A 12,118-nucleotide genomic window follows, 5' to 3' on the forward strand; every position below is an offset into this window, starting at 1 on the left:
CACCCAAGCTATGCTGTGGGAGACATCATTGCAGCAGTGGAGATGCTGTCTGTGTTGTAGGTGCTTTACTTGGAAGAAACGGAAGGACCCCAAGCCTTAAGGATCTGACGGGTTAGAGCCAGGACCCTCAAGGGAGAGCAGGGGGTGGCAGAAGGGGATTGAGAGGGAGATAACAGAGAGAATGAAGCTCCCGACGCCCCCAGGAGGTGGACTCTACAGATTGTTCAGAGACTAGATAGAAAAGGTACAAAAATATTTCAAACCATCCTCACAACTCCATGATCAGCTAACTGGAGGATCTTCTGGCTATGGATTGTGCCTACATGCCCTCTCAAAGTGTTAGAGGCATAGCAAAGAGGTTATGAGTTTTATCCTATCTGGGGTGTTTTATGGGAGGGGTACTAGTGTGAGTGTTTCACGTTGGCCTTCACACTTTTCCCATAACCTTGCCCTTTTCTGTGTTCTCTCTGCTGCCTGGAACACTGTGCTTGAATAACTCCAGTTTATCCTTCAGACTCCCCTGAAAGGTTCCCACCTCAAAGAAGTCTTTGTAGAAACCCTCTCCGCTGCCTCCCCGTGGAATGACGGGCCTCCACAGCTTAGACTCTCAGCACTCTGTACTTTTTACTTCTTTATATACTTACTGCAGATTGTTACCGTATATTTATTTATGTTATTATTTCTTTAATATTCATCTATTCCAGGAAGGCAGGACGGGGACAATTTGGTTTTCTCATCACAGGTCATAGCACCTGACCCAGCACGTGGAGGCAAAGTAGCTCCCCTTGGAGGTCAACAATCATTGGCCAGGTGTGTTTTCTCGTGGGCAGTCTTTGACATCACCGCTGGTGTGCACAATAATTGTTAAATCTCAGATTAGTTAAGCCCCAGGGGAACATCTTAAGGGAACACCTTAACTTGCAGTAATCATTTTTCCCAGCAGGGGTCTCTTTCTCCCCATCACTGGGGCCAAAAAAGCTTGAACTCCTGGGTATCTTTATGGTTTTCACAGCCATGCTGCTCAATGTGGCTATGCTATACCACCACCTCTGCATCGCCTGGGGGCTTGTCGGAAATGCAGAATCTCAGGCCCCACCCACACTGGAGGAATCGGAATCTGCATTTTAACAAGATCCTCAGGTGATCTGTGTACACGTTAAATACTGAGAGATGCGGTTCTAGAGGACACTCCTAATATGAAAACTTGGAAGACAAAGAAAACCCCATCTAAATGGCCTTTTTTTATGATTCTTTCCCACTAAAAGGAGGAAAGAGGGTTAGGATTTGCTTTTATTATGAACATAAAATATACATACAGCATAATATACATTTACACATTTACAATTCGCAGTTACTTTCATCTCTTTTGAACTCATTCAGTTCTGCACTGCCCAGCGGCCCTCTCCTTCCACTTACACTCAAGACATTCTCTTTACCTTGGTACATACAGCGTGTGACCTAGTAAGAATTACCAGGCCCAGGCGTCGAATAACCGGCTTTACTGTCCTCACAGAATCACTTTCATTCTGTTTCCTTTCCTGTCGCTACAGGCTTTCCATGGTCTCACACTTCAGCATGAAAAATTCAGGAGAAAAGAGGGCTGCAACAATCCCTTTTGTCTTTCCAAAACACCCTGAAACATCTTCCATGAGTGAGGTGACATGTAAGTCGGCACTGACAGCACTTCTGGTTAACACGGTTTAAGGGCTACCTATGGGAAGAGGCTCTGACGCATCCCATACAAACTAAGCTTGTTCTCCAAATGGGTGATCACGAAGGATCTGAATGTCAGTGGTATCACAGTAAATAAATAAATAAACAGTAATAAATACAAATAAATAGAGTGGGTTTCACTAAGGGAAATGTCAATACCTACGTCCCTGTGCTTTCTCAAAACATAATTAGGTGCCGCTTTACAACAGGTTGATAAAGAGAAGCTGGTTTTCATGATGAGTTGCTCTTCGGGGCGGTGAAGAGCAGCCAATGGAAGCTTCTATCGTCGTTTTCCTCAGAATGTCTCTATGCGAGAGGCTTTGTAGGAGTTCTCTTTGAGGCTATCAAATATTGCTTTGGTTCCATTCTGCCACTGTAGCACCAGATCTATCGGGGTCTTCCCAGCCTAATCAAAATAGAGGAGGGAATTTTACTTCCAGGGCGGAGGCATCTATAAATTCATCTCCTGTGTGTGTGTGTGTGTGTGTGTGTGTGTGTATTTAATGAGGTAATGGATAGGTGTCTGTTATTGAAGTGTTTTATGTTTTCCATTATGAGTGATTTGCAGTTTATATTCAAACCAGCCCTTCACTGTTTCTCACGGGAATGCTTTTGGCATTTCAGATTAGCAATGGTTTTCTTTCCTGTGGGATATCCCAGGTGGTGGTAAAAATCCCCAGTCCCTAGACACTAAACAGCAAGAGTAAGCCAAGTCATTTTCAAACTCAAAAAAATGCCCCCATACTTACCCAGTATCCTGCAAAATGAGTGTAGGGAGGTAGTAGTATCCCTCTTGGTCAAGCACCACTTCCTATCAATTTGGAAAATGATTCCTGATTGATAAAAACTGGTGGGGAATGAGCTGCTTCAACACCTTGGTTTAAGTACACAAGTACTACTCCAAGGGGTAGATTTTTCACAGCTGCTCAGAACTTACATTGATATCAGTGATGTATGAATAAATGAGATGATATCAATGATGTATGAATAAATAACTTTTGAGACCAAAATTTTTTTACCTTAAGCATACATCTCAAGATATTTACAACAATTAAAACTGTGTCACCTCTCAATTCTTGTCTTTGAATTTGAGAAGTCCTAAAATTTTCTTTCTCTATTCGTTCAGAAGTCTCTCTTTATCCCAGAGATTGCAGACTGGCAGCTTTGAGATGCAAATAAAGCTAGAGACCTGTTTTGGCCCAAACAGAGCTTAGGTTTTTTTTTTTTAAGTTGGAATTAATTGGCAGCAGTTGGAAATTAAGAGATTTCCCAACTGAATTTGTGATCTCTGTGAAAAAACTGGGAGACCTGGCAGCACAATTCCCGTGGTTTCATGGAGCAGCAATGGACTGAGTTGGGGAAGGGCTGCTACCTTTAAGTAAGTTGTGTGCATGGCACCAGCAGCCATCATGTAAGTCATCTATGCCATCTGCCTGGGCCCTGTGCGGATTTGAGTTAGTGGCCCTGTAACCTTCATTCTGGACCTTCTCACCTTGTAGCATCCTACCTTGAGGGACACTCATCAGCAAACATGAAGACAGAGTTTTGGACAACAATACAGTAATGTATTGTTTCCAGTTCCCTTCAAGATGGTGTCCAATAGCTTAGTGATCTTTTTTGGGAACATCCATCCATTGGGTCAGTGACATTAACAGTTCCAGAACCTTTATGCTGGGGTCTTACTGATAATTCAGAGCCCTGAACCCTATTTGTATATTTGAGGCTATTCTTTCATGACTTCCTCCAACTCCTCTGTATTGAAATTTATCTCGTGATTCCCTGGCTACTTACACAGTCTCCCCAAATCTGTATGCTATTTATCTCTGCAGGTAGTGTCTCTCACTGCCTGAAAAAAAAATCATATTTTCTGCAGCCTTGGGGATTTCATTGAATCTACTCTTTCTGACAGTTTGTTTAAATTATCTGATAAGACCAATCCCAACATCAAGAATGAGGGGAACTGACTGTTAACGCAGTCTCTATTGCATTTATTTTTTGTTCCTGTCACCAAGACTTCTTTTTTTTTTTTTGAATGATGAAGTATTCCTCTCAGTATTATAGTAACACAGTAAGAGGAAGAAATTATTCACAGTATAAGATGATTGGGGTTTTCTTTCCTTCTTTGTAAAGTGATTCTCCAAAAGCTTCTTTCAAATTACTTCTTCAATACTTTACACTCATTCCTCCCAGTGATTTTTTTTTTTTTTTTTTTTTTTTTTTTTTGCGATATGCGGGCCTCTCACTGTTGTGGCCTCTCCTGTTGTGGAGCACAGGCTCCAGACATGCATGCCCAGTGGCCATGGCTCACGGGCCCAGCTGCTCTGTGGCATGTGGGATCTTCCCAGACCGGGGCACAAACCCGTGTCCCCTGCATCGGCAGGCGGACTCTCAACCACTGCGCCACCAGGGAAGCCCCTTCCCAGTGATATTTTAAAAGCTTAGATGATGCTTGACTGGGAATTGGGACCATGAGGAAAATTTGGTTACATTTCCTGGCTTACAGATGAAGCTTAATTAATACGTACTTGTAAAGGGGACTTATACAAGCATTTGCAGGGCCTAAATATAGGAAAGTATTTTGAGGGATGTGCAGATAAACCAAAGAGGAGGATGAATAGAAATTATCTCAAAAATATAGGCAAAAGCATAGCTCCCCCTGGAAAAAGTGGTAGCCTGTCATGCTGCTGTAAGGAGGCGAGGACTATTCAGAATTACTTGGATTAGATGTTGATTAATTTGAGTTCCTTGGCCCTTGGTTGCATTGACCACTGTGGAATTTTTGACAACTTCAGCAGTGGTGGGTGTCTTTATTCCTGACTACCCCAGACCTTGCTCAGCCAGGGATGGCCAAGGCAGACTGTGCTTGTGTCTGTAAGCATGGGCGGTTTGGCCATCTTTTATCTTCAAGTCCAAATTGTTAAAGAATTACTACAGGCTATATCAGGCACCGAGGTCATAGCAGGCACTATGGCTTCCCCACCTCTGACCAGGTGATCTGAGTCCTTGCCAAACTCAGCAATGTCCTCATGGGAGTGACCAGGGGCATTTAAACCATCAAGAGACCCCTGAAATATCAACACTACCATTGTAAGAATATTTTCAAGTATGTGAGCCATATTTTTGTTCATTAGAAAGCTGGCAAGCAGGGCCCCTTGCTTGAGCACTTACACAGTTCTTGATGTTGAGGTCGGCGCCATACATGATCAGGAGTCTGATCATCTTGTACCGGTTCAGCCTCACGGCGTCATGCAGGGGGGTATCTCCTTCCTAGAGAAGCAGAGTGAACAGACGAGGTGAGCCTGAGGCCAGGAAGTGGGTCCCGCAAGGGTGCCCGGCTGGGGCAGTTATTCCAAATATGTCAATGAGTGAAGCTTTAGGAGGCCAAACTCTGCGGGGCTACTCACTCGGTCTTTGGCGTTGAGTTCCGCCTCGCAGGCGATGATATGCTCTGCGCACTCGTAGTGGCCGGTCCTCACCGCCACGTGCAGCGCCGTGCTGAGCAACTGCAAAATGCAAGAGCCTGCTGTGTCCCTGGGCTTGAGGACAGAGGCTGCCCAGACCCCAAGGCATGCGTGAAGGGGAGAAGTGGAGGAGGGACAGGGTGGAGGAGGGGAAGAAGGAGGGGGACAGGAGGAGGAGAAATACCTTATCCCGCGCGCTGATTTTTGCTCCTTTGTTCAGCAACAGTTTTAAGACATCCAGGTTTCCTCCGCGGCTTGCCCAGTGGATGGCTGTGGATTCAAGCTATACCGGGAAGGTAAAAGGACAGGAGTTAGTGAAAGAAGACCCTAGACAGGGGAATTAGTACTTCGTTTCTAAAGCCCAGGAACGCCAGGTTTGCTAGGGCATCCGTGGGTGACACTGGGCTGTCCTCGTCTAGGTTGCCAATTGTAACTATTGTGGTCGAAGGCTCTTGCCAAATGTTTTGGCTAAACTCTTAAGTGTGTGAATGTGTGTGTATGCGCTCCTGTGTACGTATCTATGTGCGTGTTTGCATCATTAGGAGGTTCTTAATAAACCTAATAAATCTTTTAAAAAGAGGATAAGAACTACAATTTATTGGGAATTTCCTCGTGCCAACATAGTGCCGCATACTTCAGACGCAGTGATGCTCCCAGCAACATTATGAAGTGGGTATTCTGTGCTCGTTTTGCAGATGAGAAAAACAAAGCTCCAAAATATTCAAGTTTCTTGCCCAAGGAAACACAGCTAGTAAGTGGCAGAAGAGATATTCCAACCCACAGTCTGCCTGGAACTTTGAACCACTTTTGCCAGATACACTCAAAAGTTCTAGACAAATGTATTTTAAAATTCTGGCAGAATAAAAGTAGTCCCTTCCAAAAGATATTCATCTGGATCTGACACCTCTCCCTTGTCCCTGTTGTTTTTTCGTCATCCCTCGCTGGTTCTCTCCTGCCATTTGTGCCAGCACACCCTCTGTACCTTGACCATCATCACTCGTGGTCACTGCACTTACTCATAAGAGTAAGTTTGGTATATCCCTGGCCCTCCAAATCCCATGCTCGTGCATTTTTGTGTCTTTCTATACAAACTTTATATTTTGTTTCTTTTCTTGTTTTTCTGTGTGTACGTCTTTTGGGTTCAATTTTGGCCAGTTCCTTTGGACTTTTCCAGTCCCTTTTCCACTTTGCTGAAAAGTCAAATTGAGCTGTATTTAAATAAAGCATTTTCCCAGCTCAATCTTCAGGTCATAAAATATGCTGTGTACCAGTCTGTGTAGAAATCACAGTGGTTGAATTACTGAGGTCTGAATAGCAGCTACCTTCCGTAGATGCAATTCATTTTGTATGCAGTCTATCCCCAAACCTCACTGATGGCAATCAGCATCTATCATATAAGGTGTGCAGCTAGAGAATTCTGAGATGTTGTTGGCAGCCAAGGGGCCAGGAGCAGGTGGCCACATATGGTGGAAGGACATGGAGGCTGAAAGGCAAGTGTTGACTGTATTACTTCTCAGTAAGGCTACTGACTTGATAATGACCCAAGTCTTCGATGAGGATATTGAATTCTGTCCAGCAGCTCTCACTTCCTTCGTTTCCCTGGAACACTCCTCTCCTTTCAGTATGTGTAGAAAATACTTCCCACATGACCTAGTCCCATCTCCCAACTTCCCTTTGTATGGAGAAACGAGCTTCTGCCTAGTTCTTGCAGATCAATTTTCAATACAGTCAGCCCCCTTTTCCATTGTAGGTTTTCTCAAGTTTCATATAGTCTACTTACTTTGGCTCACTTCCAAACAAAGAAATATATTTACCATATCACGGAATTCAATCTGGGCTCCAGCTTCTATTAACTTCTCCACAATTGCCAAATGTCCTTCTAAGCATGCTCTATGAAGAGCTGTCCGTTTATACTGTCAAAATAGAGATTTAAGAAAGAGAGAGGGAGCAATGCATATAAAAATGAGCATAAATCCTTTCTAAGAAGTATGAAGCTGGGGACTCTGATGACCTAGCTGATAGAAACTTGAGTGCTTCTTTATGAGTTAGAAATGTCAAATTTACTAAAATTGTTGTCTAGAACAATTATTCTGCAACTGGGATTTGTGGCCTTCTGCAACATACATTTCTAAGTGCATAGAGGTCTACATCAAGGCACATGGGCTTAAAGATTCAAAACTACCTAAATCTGACATTTCCCTTTCTTGTATTTTGTGCCTTCATGGTGTCTATAGTATTTGCCATGCAGTTCAGGCTGTTTTCTTCCATCTGGGATGGTTGATAGGTTGAATATCAAAAAGCATTCAATTCATTTTTAAGAAAATGGGAGACATTTTTCATTCAACTTCAGAAATGATTCCCCATTTCAATTCATGGGGGAAAGGATACAAAAAGGATTAGTGAGTTCTGGTAAATGGCTTCATATAAATGGGCTAATAGACTGTGCTGGAACACCTTTTAGGCATTATTTCACTCCAATGCCCTCTATTTTCAGATAAGGAAACTGAGGTCCAGAAAATGCAGATTGGCTGCTAAAAATCAAATAGGCCAGTAGTAATAGAGCTAGCACTTGAACTCCAGTCTACAGATTCCCTGTGTAGAGCTGATGTATTTGAGTCCAATCAAAGATAATGCTAATAATATATTTCTCCATTGGTGACTCGTTGGTCCTGCCATATTAAGAGTCTATCCCAAAGATCTAAAAATTAAAGACAAGCTGAAAAAGCAGTCAGAAGTATATTAGAGTGCAAAAAATAATACAATCCATAGCACTAATCCAGCATTTTCTTTTTTTGGACCACTGCACTCCCCTGTTATGCTATTGGCATATGTGGCAACAGCTGGGGAGACTGTTTCAGGTGGATTGATTTTTGGCACCAGATTAGCAAGGCTGCAGCAAAGCATAAGAAACACAAAATTAATGAGCTGGATTTTGCAGTGCTTTGTATAAGCCTTACCTCATCACAGACATCTGGATTGTTCTTGTCTGACAAGAATTTTTCTACTACCGGCAGTTTATTCTCCAGGGCAGCCTTCAGAAAACTAGGCACATCCACAGGTTCTGTCTAAAGCCAAAAAAACAGTGTGAGAGTTACCATGGGTTTTCCAACATTCAATCAAACCCTCCACAGATACTTATTCCCCTGTAGCCTAATGCCGAGGTGTAATACTACAAAACCAAGCAGCCCTTACAATGATTTCGGGTTCAGGTTCCTTCACAACTGGAACTTTAGTTTTCCTGTATTTTTTCCTTTTCTTCAGTTGAATGATTATTTCAAGGTCTTCTAAATTTTCAAGCTTTGATCTTTGTTCTAGTTTTTTCTTCTTGAGCTAAAAAAGAAATCCATGTTTCAAAATACAGTGAGTTCTACTGACAAGCATTCTGGTTGTGTCAAAACAGAATCTGCAAGGTCTGAGCTAAGTATGTGAACAGTTTGCGCAAAAAGATAAAAAATTTATAATAAATCTTTGACTCGAATCTAGTGATTTCTTATTCAAGTACTTAGGGGTCAAATTTTCCTGCTAACTGCCTTCATCTTCACTTTCCTTGCTTATAGCATCAGCTTTCACTGGAGATAGGATCTAGTCTCTAAGTGATGATTTTGTAATTATTTCCATAAACAAACCCCAGATTTCTGTAGAATTTTGTATCATGCTCATGAATTTTTTTTTTTTTTTTTTTACCCAAAAGACTCCACTAATAAGTTTTAAGCTCTAAAATTTCAATGCCAGTGTCTTTCAGGTGGCCCACTAAGCAGGGCTCATGAAATAGACTATCCTGGACTACAGCTAACAAATGCATGTTTTATCTGCGGTTAGTAAGTAATGAAAATTCACCCAGCAACACATTTTGTCAACACAGAAAGCGGCCACAGTCAAACAATGATCCATGGACCACAAACCACATTACTAAGAAAAAGAAGGCTCCCTTGTTTGGGATTAACTAGACAGTGTAAGACATCAGAAATTCACTGGACACATTTCTCTTTCCAAGTCTTTCAATCAAAACACAGTCACAGAACATACAGTGATTGATTCGGAATCCAGAGGTCATAGTCTTGCCAAAGAATTATTTTCTGCAATTATTTTCTGTCCCATAGAAGTTGCCTCTTTATAGGTTAGAATCTGGTAAAGAAACAGCTTTGGAACGGTTGCATTTGTTTGGTTTCTCTCTCTTCTCCTTCCTGTCTGGCACCTCCATCCTCTGCCCCATCCCCAACCTCCCACTCATGAATTTCATGGAAGGGTCTTACCTCTGCCTCTCGCTGTTTCTCAGTTTTCCACTGTTGCTCCCGCAGGCTCACAAAGTGGGCTGGAAGTGTTTTCAGGTCCTCTTGCTTCTCTAAAGTGACAGCAGCTTCATACTCTCCATCTCTGAAATCCTCAGGAAGGAACTCCCCAGCGTCCCCACTGCTATTCTTCTTCCCTGTAACCTACAAGGGAAGATGGCAGGGTCAGAAGTAGCAGGCCTGTCCTGGGGTCATTCTCCACAGAGGATGCTGCAGGCAGCCCCCGGTCCTCCCTCCCTGCTGACAGTGGCCTCCATTGCAGCACCTTCTCCTGTATCAGGCAGCAACGAGTTGCTGCAGTGTTCCAGGATAACCTTCAGATGCTTGTCCCCCTCTCTTGGTTAAATCAAGGTTTAGCTTAGGTTGAAATGTTTAAATCTACTTTTAATCTACTTAATCACATTTCTCCTAGGAAAATCACTATCTGTCCTCCCCATCCCCACCGATTATTTTAAATTCTTTCATTTTAGATTGATGATCCTTTGCCTTGAGTTATAGTTTCCAGACATATATTCTTGCAATAGAACTTCTCCCCTAAGGCATTTTGATAACTATACATGATTACACACTTTAGTAATAAAAGCAAAGGAGAAGATAATAGATAGGAAATATATAGAGAATTCATTACTGCCAGCTCCCTTTTTCCAGTTTCACTTATTTCATCACATAAACCAACCATTTTCCATATATGACATTTTCAGAGTACCAGCACATTATGCAAGAAAGAAAAGGGCATTTCAATTTTCAAATAAAAATCAAGGCTGCCCCATTTTTCACTGCGTAGAAATAATGTGCTTTACATACCAGCTCTTCTACTTTCAGAACCATCATGTTGACCTGAAGTTCCTCTGTCTGTTTTCCTCCTGGGGGATGAAACGTTGAGTCGGCCCTGGGGAGTCCCCCTGCTCTGATCAGCTTATATAGCTAGGGCCGGGTGAGCTAATCTTCCAACCTGGGAACCCAAGTAACACCCCTGCCCCCCACCCGGGGCCAGCTCAGAGGCAGGTGAAGTTTCATTCCAGACTCAGTGTCTGGGAAGCAGGAGAGGGAGGGGATGACAAGTAACCCCACTGAATATGTGAATCAGGAAGAAATGTGAGAGGGCCATTCCTTTGGCAGTGACCACACCGCTCAGCAATGCAAGTCATCCTATTTATCGGGAAGCCAGGGGACAGCTGTCTGTTGACATTGCACCACACCACTGCTCCTTTTCCTTCTTTGTCAGCTTTCATATGACTAACCCTATCAAGAAAATGTAAATGCCCTGTGTATCACACCACCAATAATATCTTTCTGATAACCAGACTTATCCACACGTCACTTGGGGGAAGTGTTGCTTCGGGACATCCTATTCCCATGGGTAAACAGCCTGAGAGGAAAGGATCCGGGTCCTAATTGCCCTTGTCTATATCTGTTTGGAATTCTCTGGAGTGATGTCTGGGGCTAAAAAGGCCCCATGACATGCCACCTTCCCATCATTATAAGAAATTGAAAGCATTCCGTAATGCACTTTTATTTTATGGTGTCACAGGCCATAATTAGCACATGACATGCATACTGTCTTCTAAAACAGCATGCTTACTGGAGCAATTTTTATTCAAAAAGTTTCCAAAATGTCCCAAGATAGGTTATATGAGACTGGTTATTAGTAACAGTATAACCTTGATTAGGTCATAGAGCCAAAGTGCTCAGGTGCTGTGGATAAAAGACTAACCTGTGGGAGCTGGTCAATGGAAAACTGATGAATTCATAAAAGTGCTAACAAAAGATCAAGATTAAAAAAATTAATTACATGGGACTGAGTGAACTGATGAGGATGATTATAATTTTTGTGACTTTCCGTTTGAATAAAAAAAAAATCCCACAAGGACTCAGAGGCAAAAAATATACAAATCAATTTTCACTGCAAAGTAAAAGAACTGTTACAGTGGAGGATTCCTGGACTGAATGTCAACATTATGACATAGTATGAGGGTGTTTCGTGTTTGGTAATTGCGATCATTGTTGCTTTTGTTGTGGTCATCCATTTACAATGCTTGGTGTCAGTCTATTTATCTCTTGTAAAAATAAAATACAGTGTGTGTGTGTGTGAGTTGTGGGGGAAATTTAAAATTCCTGGAAAAAAAATAAAGTTAATCAGTAAGTTAAAAAAATAATAATAAAAAAATGCATATCCCTGGGCCCCACCTCAGGCATTCTGAGTTGATTTATGGTGAGTCCTAGGAATCTATATTTTTCAAAACACTCAGGTAATTCTGATGCATGAAGGCTTGAGACAGGTTGCCAGAGGAGCCAAGAGCTTTGCTTTGGGGTGGGGTGAAAAGACCTCTGTTTCTGGTTTCTCATCTCTGAGGTGTTTAATTATGTGAAAATACTTAGGTCTCTTTATAGTTCAAGGAGAAACTGAGATTACTATCTCCAAAGCCATTTAAAACCTAATTTTTCTCAGTAAAAGAAAGGAGGGGGGGAGTGAGAGTCTGAATGGAACAAGTGTGTTCATCAGGATGTTATGTTGACCTGTGTTTATCACTCCCTTAAACGTGCCCACACAACAAACATGGCTGCCAATCTCTTCTTCCCCCTTGAACTGATGGATTTTCTGGAACTTTCAGAATGAGACATTGACACACACACCCCAAAACCAAGGTGCTGGCA

The 12,118-nt window shown here is 42.4% G+C and overlaps 1 protein-coding gene across 1 annotated transcript; it reads right to left on the minus strand.

Annotated features, from left to right (window-relative positions):
- Nucleotides 1-2,008: 2,008 nt before the first annotated feature.
- ANKRD1 (ankyrin repeat domain 1) lies at nt 2,009-10,480 on the minus strand (the record flags this gene model as incomplete). Its single annotated transcript, XM_079721938.1, has 9 exons — nt 10,268-10,480; nt 9,428-9,607; nt 8,367-8,504; nt 8,132-8,239; nt 6,989-7,087; nt 5,359-5,457; nt 5,118-5,216; nt 4,882-4,980; nt 2,009-2,119 (listed from the first exon to the last, which is right to left on the minus strand). The coding sequence occupies exons 1-9, from the start codon at nt 10,292-10,294 to the stop codon at nt 2,009-2,011; spliced, it is 960 nt and encodes a 319-aa protein (XP_079578064.1). The 5' UTR covers nt 10,295-10,480.
- Between the last annotated feature and the right edge of the window lie 1,638 nt (nt 10,481-12,118).

This window comes from Hyperoodon ampullatus (assembly GCF_949752795.1).
Source record: "Hyperoodon ampullatus genome assembly, chromosome: 1".
NCBI lineage: Eukaryota > Metazoa > Chordata > Mammalia > Artiodactyla > Ziphiidae > Hyperoodon > Hyperoodon ampullatus.